Source organism: Vulpes vulpes, chromosome 1 (genome assembly GCF_048418805.1).
Source record: "Vulpes vulpes isolate BD-2025 chromosome 1, VulVul3, whole genome shotgun sequence".
Taxonomy (NCBI): Eukaryota; Metazoa; Chordata; class Mammalia; order Carnivora; family Canidae; genus Vulpes; species Vulpes vulpes.
The window spans coordinates 191,202,502-191,222,898 of record NC_132780.1 but is presented as its reverse complement, the minus strand read 5'-3'; the positions used below and the strand labels follow the sequence as shown (position 1 = coordinate 191,222,898).

Genomic DNA, 20,397 nt, shown 5'->3' with positions numbered 1-20,397 from the left:
TCAGCAAAGGAAAGAGAAGGAGCAGCTAGTGAGGTAGGAAGAAAATCAGGAGCGCCAGGTCCTAGAAGCCAGGTGACGAAAGTGTTCAAGGGGAAGTGAGCAACGAACTGTCTCAAATGTGGCTGACAGGTCAGGTGATGTGAAGTCTGAGAATTCACCATGGGGTTGAGCAGCATGGAGGTCACTGGTGAACATGACAGGAACAGTTTTCATGGCGTGATTAGGAACAAACACTTGACCAAAGTAGGTTGAGGGGAAATGAAAGGCAAGACGTTGGAAAGACAAGTATAAGGAAGCTTTTCAAGGAGTTTTGATGTGAAGGGAAAATAGAAATGAACAAGAGCCTGGGCAGGGAGTGGGGGCAAGAGAGAGGATGTGTTCTTTTTCCTATTGTTTGGAAGATAAAACAAAGAATGGCATATGTGCACGTTGATGGGAATGATCCAGAAGAGAGAGGTGAATTGCTGGAGGGGTGACATTGAGCAGGGAAGTGATGATGGGATCCAGTGACTTCAAACCCGAACATGGATAATCAATCATTAGGAAGGAGCGCAGCCAGAAAGTACGTGGGAGGGCAGCTGCTGGCAAAGGAGAGCTGCCCTGGGAGCTTGTGAAAGTTCTCTGGTAATTACTTCTATTTTCTCAGTGACCTAGGAAGCAAAGTCAGCAAGAAGGCTGGGGAAGGAGCATGGGGGTTATGTCAAGTACATCATCTTTCTGTACATTAGCATCTGCTGTAAGTGGGACAGGGTGGGAAGGTCTGAATCATTAGTCTGGATGAGCTACTGAGCTCATCAGGTTCAGCCTGAACTAAAGCAATAGTTGCAGGGCTTGTCCTCCCAGCCACACGTGGCCGTCGTGGCAGCTATTACACAAGCAGACACAACGGCAGCTCCCTGCGAGGTACAACCAAAGGCCTGCAGATATTAAAGCACAAAGCACCCTAAGGAGAATCCACACCTTAGGTCAGTGCCAGCTAAATAATTTCACAGCGGTTATTTATCAGATAGCTTTCTAACCATGGAAGTCAACTGAGAACAAACCACATAGAAATGGGATGTCGCTTTTTGGGTCAGATCGTGTTGGCAGGGGGAGCAGAAGAATTTACATGCAGGTTTTCCAGAAATCTAACCATTTTGGGGATGAACAGAAAGGAGTACAAACAGAACAAGCTAAAGGGATGTTGAGAGAGGAGGTCCAGAGGTGAGCCTCACCATCTTCACACTTGTGTGTAGGCCTGGCACCAGCCCTCCTCAGTAGAACAGATACACTATTATCCAAAACCTTGGTTTGCACCCAGGTGTTCTCACTTGAACAACAACAAAATATCAAAAACCCTATAGTAACCTCTATGTAGTTACTCTGTATGTTTGGTTTGAAATTCTAGCAAACCACATTTTGCTATTCTCAAAATACTCTGGTCAGTGAGGCAGAAAGAAGAAACCATAGATATCAAAAAAAAAAAAAAAAAAAAAAAAAAAGGACCCCTGAAGTGCAATAACACAGTGCACTTAAAATTTAATTTCTATTAAAAATTGGGCTCATTTTAATCTCAGCCTAATTGTTTCCAGCCCTAAATTCCTTTGACTCATTTAATATCACTGGTAAAAGTGCAATAAGATGAGGCACTGTTGGTTTCCTTGTGTTAAAAATGCTTCATGACTTTGTTCACAAGGTCTATACGTGCATAAATAAGTGAAGCACCTTGTTCAGTGAGTATAAAGAATTTTAAGACCAAGAAAGTAGAGCATTGAACCAAATGCAGGGCTTTCGTAAGCCTGAGGCCCTTTGCATGCCCACGAAGCTGATCCTGGTCTAGGGCGGTCCCTATGACATCAAAGTATTGGGGTGATTGTGATTCTCTGTCCTAAATTTTGTGGTCAGGAACGACCCTGAGAAGTAGCCTCAGGGAGGAAAGAAGTGGCTTAAAATGAGCCCACAACCATTCTCTTCCCAGTCACCTAGGCAAGTTCCCAGGGGCTGCAGGCCCCATTTGCACAGCCTCTATTTCAGTTGGGTATTTGGAGGCTTCCGGTTCCCCTCAAGAGCTCGTCCTTTGAACTTGACTTGACCTTTATACAAAAGTATGATTTGCCCTGGACTCTGCACTCCTAGGAACTCGTGGTGCTGAAATTAATCTACCATAAAGAATAGTATGATGCTCTCTCAGCACTTACGGGTTGAAGAATTTTCTCTCCTCTTCAACAAAGGAGCAGAAGGCAATTCGGTTGCTCTCTGCTCATCTGGATAAGCTCTGGATGTCGTTTTGTTACACTGCACGGAAGCAGAAGGACAGAATTGACTTGACAGAGCAGTGACTAAGTGAAATCCCCCAAACTTAGCTGGCAAGAGCCATAAGAAAAACACACTGAGCAGACAATGCAAATTATCATAAGAGCAATACGCTGTATACATCAGGTACTCTAGACTTCCGGTTTGGGCAAGGATATAAATATCCATGTGGCACTGGATTGCACTCACAGGGGTCCACATTGCTGTGTTACACATGGCTATAGAAGAAATTAACCTTCAGAAATGGTGTTCCCAAATTAACAGTATTTTTTAGCAAATGACAGTTTACTCAACTGTAGGCCATCAGTGGGCTCGATTCTCTCATTGTTCTTCCTTCTACTAAAATTTAATACCTACACATCAATAAAACATACAAATAAATATCAGTATCATACAGACATCTCAAAATGTAAATGTTCAGTTTGATAGAACTGTGTATTATTTCAAGTTCAAAAAAAAAATCCTACAATACTGAAAAGATGTTGCAAGACTGAGACGTTACTTGAGCTCTTAGTCATCTATGCGTGTTACCATCATTTCAATGCTGGACCTGGGCATTTGCATATAACATCAGCATGGTTTCGACATGATTTGAAGTTTTATTATTATGCTAAGTTTACCTAGTTTTAAAACCTGCTCGCTATTCAAGATTGACAGGGAACTTTCTTCTCCCCTGAAGAACTGATCATTTGTGTCTTGAACTATAATTTTTTCCCCTTACTCTATCTCAATTCAAGCTTCAGGGAGCTTAACAAACGTAATTTTATTTTATGTATAGGATTCCGAAACTATTTGTTTTTACATAATTTTATAGTAGGATTTTAGCTCTACTTGATATAACATGAGATGCTTTATCTAACTTGTGATTTCCACTCTTATTAAATATGAAATTATCTCCCAAAGTATATAATTACAAAACAATCATCTTACATCAATTTAATATTCTATCGTTTACAAAGCATGCCCACATACGATTTCATTTACTTGTTTCTGGAAAGAATCCCACTTTATGGATAAAGATTAGAGAGGCTGGGATCCCTGGGTGGCGCAGTGGTTTGGCGCTTGCCTTTGGCCCAGGGCGCGATCCTGGAGACCCGGGATCGAATCCCACATCAGGCTCCCGGTGCATGGAGCCTGCTTCTCCCTCTGCCTATGGCTCTGCCTCTCTCTCTCTCTCTCTGTGACTATCATAAAATAAAATAAAAAAAAATTAAAAAAAAAGATTAGAGAGGCTGAATCGCAGTAAATAGGGACACTCAACGTAAGCCAGTTCTTCCAAATCAGTGTGCTTGCACTTTTCAGGCTACACAACCATAGTGCTGAGTGACTTAAAGGGAACTAAAATGCCCCCAATCTGAACTGAAAGAAAAGCCAAAGCCAAACTGCTAGTTACACATCTGCTGAATTCCTTGGTGATAGCATGGGGAAAGTGATCTACACTTGAACTTTTCTTCTCCAGAACCATCAGCAACTAGCTTGAGTTCCAATGTGGTTTACAAGTAAAATGTGTAATTAAATATAATGCCATTAAAATGGCTATATGTTTATACAATGAAAGAGCAAGGCCCAGCTTCTTTGATGCAGTTTAAATAAATTCATTAAATTTTGGATCCGTCCCCTATCACTTCAGATGTTTCTATGTCTTCTTAGTGATCTCTCCACAAATTTTACTCAGAAGCCTTCCTACTCTCAGGCCACCAAGCTTTATGTATCACCTCCCCACTTATAGGTAAATTAATTTCGTGTCCACTTGTAGTGCTGTTTCTCTCTTTCTTTTCAAAGATGAAATAAAACGATATGCACAGTGAAACTTGGTAAACAGAAACATCTTCAAATGGTAGCTAGGAAGGCCAAAAAAAGATATCTTTTGGTGCAGTATAAGTGGACATTTCTGAAGAACAGGGAATTACTATGGGATAGAAATTAGTTTATCTGAGCTCAAAGTTTAGCCAATGTATGAGCACAATATCTACTTTTCTGAGAAAAGAAATTTTCTTTTCAAACTCCCCCACTAAAAAAAAAAAATTCCCCCACTAGTCTATATCTGTTTGGGAACAGTGCCTGGCACATGGTAGCTGCTTTGTAAATATTTGTTGAGAGAAGGAAAGTAATTGCATCTGTTCTTGAATCCATATCTGAATTTTAACACTGACTCCCCCTCCCAATTGGAATTCAACCATGCAGTGCCACTGGCAACTTTCTCATGAAATAAAATTAAAGACTTGTAATAATACCATTTTTTTCTACATGTCATTTTTTCTGCATGATGCAGAACTACTCTATCTCTAAGTGATTTTAAAGCCACATTCTTCTTGCTGATATTGCTGAAGTGAGTTTGAGCAACACTTGCTCAGAAGGCACTGTTCATAGTTTTCAGGTTCCGAGGTCATTCTCCGGGCTGAAAATCTGCAGGCTGACTTAGCTTAGAGCTTCTCTGTGTTGCATGCAATGGATTATTGTGTCCCTGAGAGTAATTCTAGTTTAAATGATAAGCAATATAACAGTTTTTATATTTCATGTTTCTCAGAAATATAGTTTGTAGTTTGACCTCCTCTGACCTCACCTAAAGCTAGACACTCCATGCTTTTTTTTTTTTTTTTAAGATTTTATTTATTTATTCTTGAGAAAGAGAGGGGGCGGGGCAGAGACACAGGCAGAGGGAGAAGCAGGCTCCATGCATGGAGCCTGACGTGGGACTCCATCCCGGGTCTCCAGGATCAATCCCTGGGCTGAAGTGGCGCTAAACCGCTGAGCCACCCGGGCTGCCCAACATTCCATACTTTTATTCTAATTATACTTTTCCTGTGCAAAAACCGTTAAGTGCTCATTAAATTGTTTTTGAAAAAAAATGAATGAAATGTGCAAGAGATAAGAAATGAGGAAACATTGGTCAGACATGTGCAAAACACACCTTTTTAAAACCTGTTATTGATCTCATCCTATTCTTACACCCTCTTCCCTGTGATGGCAGAAAATACTTGATCCTGACACTTAGAAGTAGTTTCTTCCCATCTTAAACAGTCTTTTAACATAATACTGGCAGTCTTTCTGCTTCTGTCCTTGTTCTGGGTGTAGAAACAGGTTTATATAAAGGCCTCATGGAAGAGCAGAGAGATGTTTTGGCCTCTCTCTTTCCTCTGCGTCCTCCCTGGATGGATTGCAATGTTGCTTGGCCCCTTGGCTTCTGGGGTTTGGGGCTGATGGCCCCAAGAGTGTCACTGATCCTGCTCACGCCTCTGGCATTGAGGTTCCTGCCTTCTTCCTCCACTGGACCCTGACCCCAGGCATTTCTCATCATCAGACCACTCAGTGTTTCTGAATGAATGAATGAATGAATGAATGAATGAATACATCTCAGGCTTAAGCCATTATCTCTTCCCCTCCTTCCAAACCTATCCTTTCCAACTTGTTCCTGTTCATCATAAATCAGCTAGATGGGAAAAGGGAGGAGAGTTGTTGGGGGGCTATGAGAAGGGGGAAGGAAAGTGAGGTGTCACTATTACGTCAGACAAGTCACCATAATTCTAATAAAGTAATCTAATCTGGTAGAACATTAAGTGCCATTTTGTTGTTGTTTATTCCTTTTATTAGACAGTGTGATCATATTATAAGTTGGAATAGAAAAAAATGAAGACAATAATTCTACTATCTATTCTAACCCAACTTCCATTAATATGTTGGTATATATTTCTTCTGTTATTTCCCCATTCATAATAACTTAAGTTGTAAAACAAATTTTAAAATATTTAGCATTTCTTCTAATGGACAATAATAGTATTTGAAACAAAGATACCCAGTTTTTCCATCAACTAATGTTTGCTGAGTTCCAAATATATATGCAAATCATGTGCTAAGTAAGTACCATGGAGATATGAAAGATAAATCAAACACACTTCCTACCCTCCAGAAACTTACAGCCTAAAAGGAGAAATAGACTTGTACATGAATGTGCAAAAGATAGCAAGTGATAAAAGCCATAAAAGAGATAGAGACTGTTAGGAAGAATCACATTTCTGTAATTTCACTTTGAAACATGCCAATAAAATAACCATTAATAATGTAAGTACTAAATGCCAAGGCATTTTTAATGATTTCATCTTACAATGGTAATTAATAGCAACATTTTCTACTAGATTTTTTTTTTTTTTGCTATTCAACATAAATTTTCTAAGTACTGAAGTTTTATTTATCTATTAAAAGTCCTATGAAGTCATCTGAGAGATTTCTTGACTCCCTTTGGAATGCTTTGTTGCTTTTAGATGCTGTTTTCTGAGCTTATAATATATTCATTACACTTCTCTTCAGATAACTTGAAGTGCGTAGTTGATGTAAAAAAATATTAAGAAATCCCTAAGTTGTGGCAAGTAGTACAACTGCGCAAGAATAGTTTTGTACATGGCATTCAAACCAAATTGGGCTTCTGCCAGAAAATGTGCTTGCCCAAAGTATTTCTATTCTTCCCATACTTAGAGACTCAATGACTCTAAAATCCTAACCTTAACAATGCACGACTTTCTTCTATGGAAGTGTGTGAGGGTCTCCGTGGTTTTCAAACCAGGTATCATCATAATCTTTTTGTGCGGCTCTAAATTGTACCACATAGGTTTGATCTTGAATTAAAAAAAAAAATTTCATCGTGTTTACCATTTTTTATGCCAAATGATAAGACTGCTGGCAGCAGGCTCATAAATACTTTATTGGATTTTATATATGCATTAAGCTCAGGAGGTGTCTTATTTTCATGAATTTATTACAACAATTTAAGTAGTAGTAATAACAATAATTTGCATTCAAATAATTCTTTTCTCCTGAGAACTCTGAGTGCTTTTGCACATCAATTAATGCCGGATGGCATTGTCATTATTCCCAACTTTATTTTATTATTCCATCTTTATAATGTGTTGCTCTGGGGTTTTGTATCTAGCTGATGTCAATTACCGGGCTGGCTATTATCAGGCCTTGCATTTGCCTCCAAGACCAGCCTTTTCTTTTCTTTCTTTTTTTTTTTTTTTTTTGAGAATTAATAACGTAACAGAATGATACTGCTCAGTAGAAACTCTACGAGTGAAGTTCTGCTTTTACCAGATATAGATTACAAATCACTCATTGGCTTCACTGCCAATCAAAATCTTATCAATACCATAGATGACATTACCAAGAATTGCCAAAAGCTATTTTTCTATTATTCACAACTCTTCCTTTATAACAACCAAATGCCTCATATAAAGAAGTTATTTGCACACTACAAAAAAAAAAATAGTACCTTTGAAAGTGTTTTCCTCAGGGTTGTTGCATTTCTCTAAAAGTAGAAGTGCTTAACTGGGGATTCGTAGACAGAGTTTGAGTGTCTGTGAATTTCTAGAAACTCCCAAAAGGGAAAGAACAGAACACAAGAGAGGTCATCACAGTGGTTGGAGCTAGACTTGTGAATCCGCTCTTCTGGGGGTACCTACGTGGTGAGCCTAGGATCCAGTTTTGTTTTAAGGAGCCAACCAAGGCCCCAGTTTGAGGTGTCTTTGGGAATTGATTGTGAATTCAGAGTTACTTCTCTGATTATCTTTTCACACTTTTTTAAAAACCGTAATTCTGTTATGCTTAGCTCCTTATAATAAATTCATTCTCTTTGAAATAACTTCCTAAAAGATTAGGAAATCCTGGGGTGCCTGGGTGGCTCAGTCCATTGAGTGACTGCCTTAAGCTCCAGTCACGGGGTCCTAGGGGTCCTAGGATACAGCCCCACATCAGGCTCCCTGCTCTATGGGGAGTCTGCTTCTCCCTCTCCCTCTGCCTGCCACTTGCCCTGCTTATGCGCTCTTCTCTGCGTCAGATAAGTAAAATCTTAAAAAAAAAAAAAAAAAGGATTAGGAAATCCTATTACATGCTTCCCCTAGGGTCTTTGTTGTTGTCAATATTCAAAACAAATAATTCACAAATGCAACTCTTCTGTTTTAGAAGGAAAGCTATGTGAAGAATAATAGAAACCATATCAAGCCTCTAGTTTTTGACATTATAATTACTGTATGCATGTTTGTGTGCCAACCCCAAGATGGTAAATTACTGTAACTTAGCTCTGCCAAATGCCCGGTTTCTAGAATCTATACTACTGCATATTTCATGAGTTTGCTTTTGAAACCAATATCTCATTTCTGGCTACTCCAGGGAAACCCCAAACCACTGGAAATTTTAGCATGTGCCAAAGTCTTGCAATTTACCAATTTTTTTTGGAAACATCAATCTTGTGTATGCTAGAGTCCATCTATCTAAAACAGGCAAATACATAAAAAATAAAACTACCTCTTACCCATTTCGTATGTTCATAGGATATTTCAACTATTTCATCAGACTAGGGAATTTTGATGAGCGAAATTCTAATAATTTTTGTTGATGATGTACCATGTGGAACACTGTAAGGGGGATAAAAAAAATGTACAATTAAGCTACCAAAAACTTGATGCCAGACATTTTTTTTAAAACATGGACTTTAAAGGTCAAGATAATCCTGTCAACTATGAATTATTATCCTGGTTTTTATTGACAAGGAATTGAGACTCAGAAAAGTTTAATAAATGATTTGAACTTGCTCAGCTTATTAAATATAAAACCATGGTTCAAATCCAGCTGCTAATTCCAACCCCTCCCTCTGCTCTTTTGACTGCCCTCATAATTCACTGGGTCACTTTTCATTTAAAAGTTTTACCCTTTAAGTAAAGGCTCATATTTTAATGAATGACAGCTAATCCAACTTTTTTATGGAGTTTCTTCATGAATTTAGAAAAATTTAGGTACATACTGTTTTAACTTTTTTTTTTTTAGACTGTGTGCTTTGGGATGCATCAATAATATGGGAAATCACATCCCTTTGCTTTGACATGTTTCTCGGTTTTTTATTTAGCCAAGATATAAACACCTGTTCAGTCATTATCTATTTAGTTATTTTAAACAAATTAACTGAGTTAGTTCTAAAAAGCAAAATATATATCCATTAAAATGGCTAAAATAAAAAATTGAAATACCAAATGCTATCAAGAATGTGAAATGGCAGGAACCCTCACTCATTGTTTGTGGGAATGGAACATGGTACAGCCACTTTGGAAGGCAGTTTGGCAGTTTCTTACCAAACTAACATAGCCCTACCACACAATCTAATAATTGCAGTCCTTGGTATTTACCCAAATGAGTTGGAAACCTGTCCACTCAAAAACCCGCACACAAATGTTTATAGCAGATTTATTCATAATTGCCACACACTGGAAGAAACCAAGATATTCACAAAAGGGTGAATGGATAAATGAACTGCGGTACATCCATCCTATGGAATACTTCAGTGACTTTAAAAATAAGCTATTAAGATTCAGAAAAAAAAAAAAAAAACAAGGAGGAAACTTAAATGCATATAACTTAGTAAAAGAAGCCAGTCTGAAAAGTCAATATCCTGTATGATGCCAACTATATGACATTTTGGAAAAGGCAAAACTATGGAGACAGCAAAAAATATCAATGGTTGCCCAGGGTTAGGGAGGGAAGAGAGGGATGACAAGATGGAGCACAGAGGATTTTTAGGGCAGTGAAACTGTTTGGTTTGAGGTTGTAATGGTGGGTACATGACATTGCTAAAGGAAGACTTCTTCTCCTCTCAACACCAGATACCAAATGCTGGGGTGGGGGGGTTGCGGTTTCCACACTAACCAGTTCTCCAACCCTCAAGACACCGAACGGGTATCCAACAACTCACTTCTGACGCTAACTACCCAGAGTTAGTGCAGATCCCACAGGTTGGGTCTCAGCTCCCCAAGAGTACCTCTTTACTTTAGATGCCAATCACAAGTAGTGGGCCCCCAGGGTCACACCTCGGTCTGACTTAGCTCTAAATTGGGGTTCCTTTGACCTTGTCCTCAGGTTCAATAATTTGCTATAATGACTCACAGAATACAGGGAAACCCATGTACTGGTATGTTATAAAGGATATAATGAAGGATACAAGTGAACAGCCAGATAGGGAGGTACACAGGGTAAGGTCTAGAAGGTTCCTGAGTACAGAAGCTTCTATCCCTGTGAAGCTGGGATGTGCCACCTTCCCAGTATGTGGATGTGCCCACCAACCTGGAAGCTCTCTGAACCCCTTAGTTCAGGGATTTTTATAGAGACTTCATCACGCAGGCAAGATCAATTATTCATTCAGTCTCTAGCCTCATTTCCCTCCCCAGTAGATGAAGGGGGGGCTGGATGCTCTAAGTTTCTAATCATGGCTTGGATCTTTCTGGTGACCAGACCCCACCCAGAAACTATCCAGGAGTCCACTCAGAGTTATCTCATTAGAACAAAAAAATGTAAAAAAAATAAAAATAAAAATAAATAAATAAATAAATAAATAAATAAATAAATAAATAAATAAAAACAAAAAAATATTCCTTCATCCAGGAAATTCCAAGGGATCTAGGAGCTCTGTGTAAGATACTCCTTTCATGCCCATCACTCAGGAAGTCACAGAGGTTTTAGGAGTTCCATGTCAGGAATTGAGGGTCAAACTCTAAATATTAGGGAAAAAGATGCCCCTAGTACCCCTATCACTCAGGAAATTATGAAGGTTTTAAAAGCTGTGTGTCAGGAACTAGGAAAAAACATCAAAAATATATTTCTGACTGTATCACAGGTAGATACACAACATTATACCGTTTGGCAAAACTCATAGGAATATAAAATACAATGATGAACCCTAGTGTAAGTTTGTTAATAATAATGTATCAACACTGGTTCTCCATTGTGACAAATGTATCACACTAATGCAAGATCTTAATAACAGGAGAAACCGTGAGCAAGGGAGAAAGGGGTTTATAGACACTTTCTATACCATCTGCTCAATCATCCGTAAGCCTAAAACTGCTCTAACAAAACAAAGTCTACTAATTTTTAGTGTTTTTTAATTAATTTTTTATTTTTTTTAATTTAAAAAAGATTTTACCTATTTATTTGAGAAAGAGCACACGTGTAGGGAGAGAAGCAGAGGGTGAGGGAGAAGGATGGGGAATCTTCAAGCAGACTCTATGCTCAGTGCAGAGCCCTACATGGGGCTGAATCTCACCACCCTGAGACCATGACCTGAGCCAAAACCAAGGGTTGGACGCTTAACCGACTGAGTTACCCAGTTACCCCTTATATTAGTATTTTTTTTAAAGATTTTATTTATTTATTCATGAGAGACAGAGAGAGAGAGAGGCAGAGGCACAAGCAAAGGGAGAAGCAGGCTCCATGCAGGGAGCCCAACGTGGGACTTGATCCCGGGACTCCAGGATCACACCCTGGGCCGAAGGCAGACGCCAAACGGCTGAGCCACCCAGGGATCCCCTATATTAGTATTTTTTTTAAAAGAAAATGAATTTAAAAAGTCAATGAGGTTAGTTGACAAACTGGTCAATGAAAAAGTTAATGAAGCATTTAATGAGAGGAACTTGGTGTAAAAAAAATCTAATTAAATCATTGTTTAATGATCCATGTTTGATCAGAACTATCTGCTTGGAGACCATACCAGAAGCAGCCGGGGTCTCCCTGTAATAAAAAAGTTTACACTGATGTCAACCATGGGCAGATAGACACACAGAAGATCACGCTCCATACTTTTAAAACCAGCGACTCCCTCAGGTCTTGTTTTATTTTCACAATACTTATTCTCTCTGAACTTTGAAATCTCATCGAGGCTTTCTCCAAATAGAAAAAGCAGTCTGGGAGGCCCACAGAGAAATAAAGGTAGAAATAATTATGTCAACTTAAGCTACATTCGCCATGAGTTTTTGCAGAGGAGACAGGCTGCCCTATATTTTGTTATTTATGCCTTGTATGCTTTGCATTCTTTATCTCTGTGCAAGTCACTTCCTTGCATCATATCGGCTTCCAAATAGCGCTCAGGAGCTTTCAATCAGACCTCTCCACAGCAAGCAGGAGGCCACCAGGGAACCTAAGCCATTCCCAAAACCAGGTTTTGTGTCTAGAATTCTCATTTTAAATTTTACAGAGCTATTATTCATATGCCAGTGATAAGAAACTTAAATACAAAGTTGTGTTTTAATCCTTCGTTGCACTATAGTGAGGGTTTTGGGTTTAGTTCAGTCTCCACTTAAGGTGGAACACAGACTCCGAGAAAACAGAGACTCTCTCTCTCTCTCTCTCTCTCAAATGCCAGTTCTCAAGTCTTAGGAGTTTGGATCCCACTACTCAATCTTTTATGTGACCTGTAAGCCTTCCAGGCATCTTATTCTGCTAGGGAAGGCATGAAAGTGTCCTATCGCAGCCGACTGCGTCATCGTACCTCTGGAATCTGGCCTTCCCATCTGCAAAACTCAGAACCCGGGCTCTACTATCTTAATAAATATGTTTTTAAATTATCATAAAAGTAACATAATCACTGTAGAAAATTTAGCAGAAGAAGAAGCAGGAGGAAGAGTAGGAGGAGTTGGAAGAAGAAGGGGAGAGGAAGGAAGGAAGGCAGGGAAGAAAGGAGAGAAAAAAAAAGAAAAATCACTTGCAACCCCACCACTCTGCAGTAAGGAAGGTGCACGCATTTTAGAGCATATCATCGTGGATGATTTTTAATATTCTACACACTCTTGTAACTTGCCTTTTTCTAGTTAACTTCTTCCCACGGGAAGCAGTGTAGCTAGAAATAGAAGGTGGCAGAAACTTGTAGCTAGTGGACAAAGGCGCAAGCTCTGGAACTAGGCTGCCTGTGTTCACAGCCTGGCCCAACTCCTCATTGGCTGTGGGACCAGAATATTCCACCTCAGTTTCCCCTCTATAAAATGGTGATAATAGTAGTACCTATCTCTTCACAAGTTCCACGATGAGGATTCAATGGCTTAATATATCTAAACCACTAACAGCAGTGCCTAGCACAAAACTATACTCTATATCAAGGGACAGTAGTAAGCTTTTTCAGGAAAGAACCAAAAAGTAACTATTTGAGGCTTTGCTGGGTCATATGGAACTCCCGTTGGAACTCCTCAATGCCGCCTTTGTCACAAAAGCAGCCATAAGTGAATGAGCATGGCTGGGGTCCAATTAAACTCTATAGACACTGAATCTGAATTTCATATAATTTTCACACATCATAACGTATTATTCTTCTTTTGATTTTTTTCGACCGATAAAAAACATGAAAGTCATTTTAGCTCCTGGACTGCACAAAAATGGACTGTGAGCTGGGCCTTCAGATCATAGTTTACCAACATCTGTTCTATATAATTAGTTAACATTATTATATCTCTACTATTCCTACAAAAAAAAAAAAACTTTTTTTAAGTAGATTCCATGCCCAATGCAGGGCTCTCACTCTTGATCACATAATCAAGAATCGCAGGCTCTACTAACTGAGCCAGCTAGGCGCCTCTCTACAATTTTTTTTCTCTTTTGGCTGCTTAGAACAAGATTGTTTGGATGTTCTATAATTTACTTAGTCCCCCATGGCTAGAATTTAGGTTCTCTCCGGTGTTCATCATAAGCCATTCTCCAATGCATATCCATGCAGAACTTTGTGCACTTTTATTATTGTATCTACATCTCAAAATGTATTTAGTGACAGCTAAAAACACTAGAAGGAAACAGGCTCTGAAGAAGCAGCCTTGCAAATTAGTCTTGTACAGTTCTAACAAGTTTCAAACATGTCAGAGAAGAAGCTTTATCAGTATAGTGTATATTCGTATCCGTAGAACTTGCTATGTACCACATACCATCCTAAGCCTTTTACCTACATGAAATCATTTCGGCCGCAAATCACTGCTTTGAGGTGCAGGTGCAATCATCATCATCATCACCATCCCCTCTTTTCTACAAAAGAGGAAACCAGGAAACCGAAGCACAGAAAGGCTAAGTAGCTTTCCAAGGGCACAGGGCCGCTGGGCGCGGGGGCCGGTTTCGAACCCAGCCTGCCCAGCCCTAGGCCCAGGCTCCCAGAACTCCGTTGCCTGCCTGTGCCCGGAGAGGTTTGGCTGAGTGTGCACCTCCAGGCGCACATGAGCACCTCCAGGCACTTACCTTACCATGTACCTGTTGTCTTTGTCAGGCTGAGGTCACGTCTGCACGCGCACCACCTCGTCTCTAATATTCGGCACAAATTCTATTGCACAGTGGGACGTTCCGGGTGGAGGCTCAATGTCCATCTCACCTTCTTCCACTTTTGTCCTCCACCGCCCCCCCCCCCCCAGCCAACTCTGCATTCTCCTGCCCTGCATTTCTTACCCCGAACAGGTGTCCTCTACGAGCAGCGAAGGTTGATCGGCGCGCGCTTTCGTCTCACCTCGGGGCCCACGTCTCCCGAATTCACTCGGCAAATTCGGCTGCAGCTTCGCTTCGGGTGGAGGAGCCCGCACCGCCGCGGGAATGCACCTGCCGGCTAAGGAGCCTCCTGGGAGGGCAAACGGGCTCGCGGCTGAGGTGGGTCCGCGCGGACCCCACCCCCGGCCGCCCCCCGCACCCCCGCCCCCCTGCCCCCCGGCCGCCCCCCCGGCCGCCCCCCCCCGCACTCCCGCACCCCTAACCCCCGCCCCTCCCCCCCGGCCCCCGGCCGCCCCCCCGCCCCTCCCCCCCGCCCTTCCCGCGGGGGCCGAGGCGCCAGCGACTGTCCCAGAAAGGAGTGAGGCGAGCGGGTCGTTCGACTTGGGGGGGTGGGGGTGGGGGTGGGGGTGGGGGTGGGTTCTGGGCGCCGCGTCCACCGACTGCCCTCCCCGCCGGGGTCCTGCAGCTGGAGGTCCCCCAGGAGATGAGCCGCCGACGCCGCAGTCCTAGATGCCGCCCCCCCCCCCAAGGATGCCCAAACCCGGACAGACTCGACCGTAGAGGGGAACCGGGGGAAGAAACGCGCGGGTGTTTCGAACTGGTGACTGCGGGGCAGACGCGGCGGGGAGCGGGGTGGGGGGGGAGAGGGGGGCGGGGCGGGGGGGGAGAGGGGGGCGGGGGGTAAGTACGGGAGGGGTGAGGTCCGAGGCCCCCGGGCTCCGTCTGCCCCGGGGGGAGGACGGGGGAGCGGGGGGGGGGTCGGGGGGGTCGTGGGGTGGGGGAGGGTGGCTGGGGGCAGCGGTCCAAGGCCCCGGGGCTCCGTCCGCCGGGGGGGGGGTCGGGGGAGTCGGGGGCTGGGTCGGGGGGAGCAGGGAGCGGCCCAAGGCCCCGGGGCTCGGTCCTCCGGGGGGGTCGGGGGGGTCGGGGGCGGTGGGGGGGAGCAGGGAGCGGCCCAAGGCCCCGGGGCTCCGTCCGCCGGGGGGGGGTCGGGGGGGTCGGGGGGTGGGGGGGAGCAGGGAGCGGCCCAAGGCCCCGGGGCTCGGTCCTCCGGGGGGGTCGGGGGGGTCGGGGGCTGGGTCGGGGGGAGCAGGGAGCGGCCCAAGGCCCCGGGGCTCCGTCCGCCGGGGGGGGGTCGGGGGGGTCGGGGGCGGTGGGGGGGAGCAGGGAGCGGCCCAAGGCCCCGGGGCTCCGTCCGCCGGGGGGGGTCGGGGGGGTCGGGGGGGTTGCTGGGGGGGAGCAGGGAGCGGCCCAAGGCCCCGGGGCTCGGTCCGCCGGGGGAGGTCGGGGGGGTCGGGGGCTGGGTGGGGGGGAGCAGGGAGCGGCCCAAGGCCCGGGGGCTCCGTCCGCCGGGGGGGGTCGGGGGGGTCGGGGGCTGGGTGGGGGGAGCAGGGAGCGGCCCAAGGCCCGGGGGCTCCGTCCGCCGGGGGGGGTCGGGGGGGTCGGGGGCTGGGTCGGGGGGAGCAGGGAGCGGCCCAAGGCCCGGGGGCTCCGTCCGCCGGGGGGCGCCGGGGCGCGGGCGCCTGCGCGCTGGGGCCCGATGCCGGGCAGCCCGGGTCGCGATGCCTATTTTAGTCAAAGCCGCTGCCCGCGCGGGGACCCGGCACCGGCCAGGGAGGCTCGGGAGCCGCGATCGGCCGGGGCTGTGCCGGGGGCGCCCGTCGAGCCGCCGCGCAGCCCGGAGCCGGGCACCAGCCGGTAAGGAGCGGGCGGCGCAGGTGCGGGCGGGCGCAGCCTCGGGCCCCCCGGGCTAAATCGGGAAGCGAAAGTTGGGGGGCGGCTCCCGCGGCGACTTGGAGCCCCGGGCGGCTGCGGGTCCCCCGCGCCCGGCCGCCGGGAGCCCTGCCCTGCCCTGCCCTCCCCCCCCCCGCGGCCCGAGGAGGCGCGCGGCTCCCCCCGCCTGGGGTCGCGGCCGGGGCCTCGGGGTCGGCAGTGCGCGCGGGGCCGGGGGCTGGCGGCGCTTCCCTCGGCTGCGCCCCGGGGCCGGGTCTCCGGTCTCCGCGGAGGGGCGCGCCCCGGGGCCCGGGCAGCTGCGCACACTGACCCCCCCCCGCCCCCGGGGCCGAGGCGAGCGGGTCCCCTGGGAGGCCCCGCCCGCACCCGGGTTCCCAGGCCTGGGCAAGCTGTTGGCCAGACGCGCCCCAGAAGCGGCTTGCTTTGAAGCAGGAATAGGAACCCAGCTGGCTCACTACTGTGCATGCGTCTCTATCTTAGGGCCGTGAGTTCAAGCCTCATATTGGGCATAAAACTTACCTGGGAGGGGAAAAAAAAAAAGACCTAATGGGTTGAAGCAGGAATAAGTGCGGCGGAAAGACTCTTGGCGACTCCGCAGATGGGCATAGGCTCAGCTGGATTTCCAGAATGAATGAAGTCAGCTAGCAGGACCTTTCCTCATTGCCGCCTTTTCTTTTTTCTTTTTCTTTTTCTTTCTTTTCTTTTCTTTTTTTTTTTTTTTTTTTTTTTGTAGTTTGATGAAGGGTTAACGTTAGTTTCACCTTGGAGCTCTTTAATCCTTCAGACACCTATTTGGAAAACCCAGAGATGAAGCAGGACTTCAGAGCACGTGATTAAAGAAATTAGACTCTGGAGAACTAATAGGAGAAAGTAGATTTCTCTGGATTCCGTCAAAATGAACCCGAACGCGTGCCAGTTTTTCAGTTCAGCCTTCCTCCCCGGACTAGAAGGATAGTTCAGTGTAAACGACTTTAAGTCTATGAAAAGTGATCAAAGGAAGCTGAAATTAGTAAGATCCGGTCGATATTATTGATAATAGGTAACTGGCATTTCAAAATTGACGTAGAGGTACATGCACATAGATAAATAATAGGTATACGAATAAATAATAAATTATATGATAAATGTACTATACAATGCTATTCCACAAGCTATAATAGATATAGAAAGTAAAGTAGGCATGTATTTAAACACCCAAGTCTTTAATAAGGTGTGCTGCATCAAAATATATTGTAGGCTAATCCCACCTTTTAAAAATTCCTATTGCTACGTCTCCAGATCTTGCATCTTGATGGTTTTCTTATCATTTCTCTTGGAGCAGAAGTTGGTACCTTTAGTGCCACTTGAAGAACTTTTTAAAACCCAAACTTGAGCTAGAGTAAATTAGTTGGTGATACGGGTGTAATTGAGTGGGTATGAAGGGGAATATGTATTAACTACCTTATTATGTAAATATGTATTAGAGCCTCAGGCTATTCGAACTTGAAGGGTTTCAGAGACCATCTAGTCCAGCCACCTCTATTCCCAGGAAGAAGCAGACCCAAGGAGCACAAGTGACCTCCCTTGACTTATGTGACTCCCCAGGGCTTTCGGTATAGAACCTGACTTTCTTAGTCCCGGGAACGGTGGGCTCTTTGCTGTCTTTACTAAGGTTTGGGGAGACTGAAAGTGATTTCTAAAAATGTTTGTCATATTTGTGTTCCTTCCATACGGCTTTCACCCCTGGCATTCTCTACAGAGTCTAGGCCGTGAGTATACATAGATGAGTGTGACATTGCCTCTGCCTCACAGAGAACACAGGATAGTTAAAAAAAGGAAATAGGACAATAGAAGTGGAAGCACATTCTAAAGTGCCATAGAAATATAGTTATTATCGGTTTAGGCAATGCTAATGCCTAAGCTGACGTTGACACTAGTTTATGAGTGATAGAGGGTCTTGAATATCATTCTCCCTCCTGCGGAAATTATGGGATTAATTCTCATCCGGTCCTTGAAAGCAACCTTTGTATAAATAGAATTATTCAAATAGTGATACCTCTCACCCCAATAGGCTTATATTTTTTATTGATTCAAGCATTTGGAAAGTAGTTGAATTTATGTAGCTTCTTTCCTTTTTGCATAAAATCAGTATGTAAGTCAACTATTTGTCTTATATTTATGAACTATATCAAAATTATATAAAGAGATCTTTAACTGACTTGATCACTTCATTCATAGTTTGTAATGTATGGACTTTTAAAAAAATAATCTTTAGAGACATAGAATTCTTTTAGATTTGCCTAATAACAACCTTTCAAAATTCCCAATCTGTACTAATTATTCTACCTAAAACCTTTACTTTGATATGATGGAAAAAAAAAATGAACGGAAGAGTATGGTCAATTGTGTGACCTTATTTTGGAAAGACTTATTATTAGGTTAAATTTGAAGATATTTTTGGTCCCTATTTGGAGTTCCTTTTCTGAAACAGAATAATTCATACAATCTGTAAACCTACATGGTTTTTGTCAGGGACCAATTTGTGTCATTAATAATAGAGTTTTTTTTTTAAGTCCCAGAGATGAAGGTTAGGTAATTTAGTTAGGAAATGGTGCCACTTTGTGTTAAGGTTTAGGTAAGCATGTGCAAAATGCTTTGAAATGTATTTGCTACAGATTTTAATATTAAATAGTTGAATGTATACTCATTACCTCTCCTACATATATGCAAACCACAAGTTTACTACTTTTTAATTCATAACATGCTACCTGTAGAATTTTTATGGCAAAGAAAGTAGATTTAAGTTGGACAACGAAACAAAGAGTAAATTTTATATCTCTCTGCATATCTAAATGATAATGTATTTATTACAAGCATAATGATAATATGGAATGTATATATGTATGATACAGTGATTTAATGACAGTATGTAAATAGAGCCTTCTAAATATCTTAAGCCTTCAAATAGTAAATATGAGAGGGTTAAATTTTTTGAAAGTACTTAAAAAAATCAGTTTTTCCAGTTATTTTTTCTGTGTTTGGACTCAGTGTCATAGTAGGAATGTGATGGTGGTTGATGAACGTTGGTGATTTTCTTTTAGACTGGTTAATTCCTTATTCCTCTCTTCCCCACCAAGCATGTTTATATACAGATATACACATATCAGTGAATAATTGTGCACTCTGCTAAATATTTTACATATTTCATTAGAAAGTCAAATGAGGTATTACTATCATCGTTTAACAGATAAAGTAATAGATACTCAATATGTGGCTGGTAGGGTTCACAGCTGGGTCTAATTCATAAGCACCAGAAAAACCTACCAATGTTTAGCTCACAGAAATATTATTTTTAAGATTTTATTTATTTATTCATGAGGGACAGAGAGAGAGAGAGAGAGAGAGAGAGAGAGGCAGGCTCCATGCAGGGAGCCCAACATGGGACTAGATCCTGGGTCTCTAGGATCACACCCTGGGCCGAAGGCAGTCTTTGAACCCCTGAGCCACCCCAGCTGCCCCAGAAATAATTTTGATGTAATACCTATAGGGGTAGTAATATACAGCTACCATTTTTATGATTATCCTTTTGTTTCTTTGTTTTTACAGGGATTTTCAAGATGAATTATACCGAGTCCAGCCCTTTGACAGAATCAACTGCAATAGGTTTTACACCTAAGCTAGAAAGTATCATACCTGTGCCTTCCAATGAGACCACATGTGAAAACTGGAGAGAGATACATCACCTAGTTTTTCATGTAGCAAATATTTTTTTCACAATTGGGTTGGTTATTCCAACTACACTTCACCTTCATATGATACTTCTTAGAGGAATGTTAACCATAGGTAAGATACCTAATTGAAACTTATGTAATTTCCCTATAACTGGCATCAGATGGACTTTGTGTTGGGGGCTTCTGGGTATTCCTTGTCAAGTCTATAGCGTACCTAAAATATAGGTCTTTGTCAGCAAACTAGTAGTACATGTATCAGGTGACTTGCCATGCAGGTCTTTACATGCTGTCTTTCCCTTATTTGTTTTACATAAGACCATGTGTGTTTTCTATGTTGTTTAGACTTTCCAGATATCAAAAAATCCATCTGTATGTAGGAGTGTGGGCTTTGGAGCAGACTGTG

The 20,397-nt window shown here is 43.4% G+C and overlaps 1 protein-coding gene and 1 long non-coding RNA gene across 7 annotated transcripts in view; one reads left to right on the top strand and one right to left on the bottom strand.

The window, feature by feature from the left end:
• Positions 1-361: 361 nt before the first annotated feature.
• On the bottom strand, positions 362-14,657 carry LOC112925138 (uncharacterized). The gene is made up of 3 exons (XR_011997297.1): positions 14,518-14,657; positions 2,178-2,274; positions 362-650 (listed from the first exon to the last, which is right to left on the bottom strand). It is a non-coding gene; the product is annotated as an uncharacterized lncRNA (long non-coding RNA).
• Positions 14,137-20,397, top strand: part of POPDC1 (popeye domain cAMP effector 1) — a 38,491-nt gene continuing 32,230 nt past the window's right edge. The window contains exons 1-2 of one of the 6 annotated variants that reach the window (XM_072738117.1): positions 14,137-14,712; positions 19,870-20,106. In XM_072738117.1, coding sequence (XP_072594218.1) covers positions 19,881-20,106 — 226 coding nt within the window. In that variant the 5' untranslated portion in view covers positions 14,137-14,712; positions 19,870-19,880. Of the gene's footprint in view, positions 14,713-14,865; positions 15,155-16,093; positions 16,249-16,630; positions 16,769-19,869; positions 20,107-20,397 lie in introns of those variants that run through there. The other 5 variants (XM_072738118.1, XM_072738115.1, XR_011997296.1 and 2 more) reach the window with 5 other exon arrangements.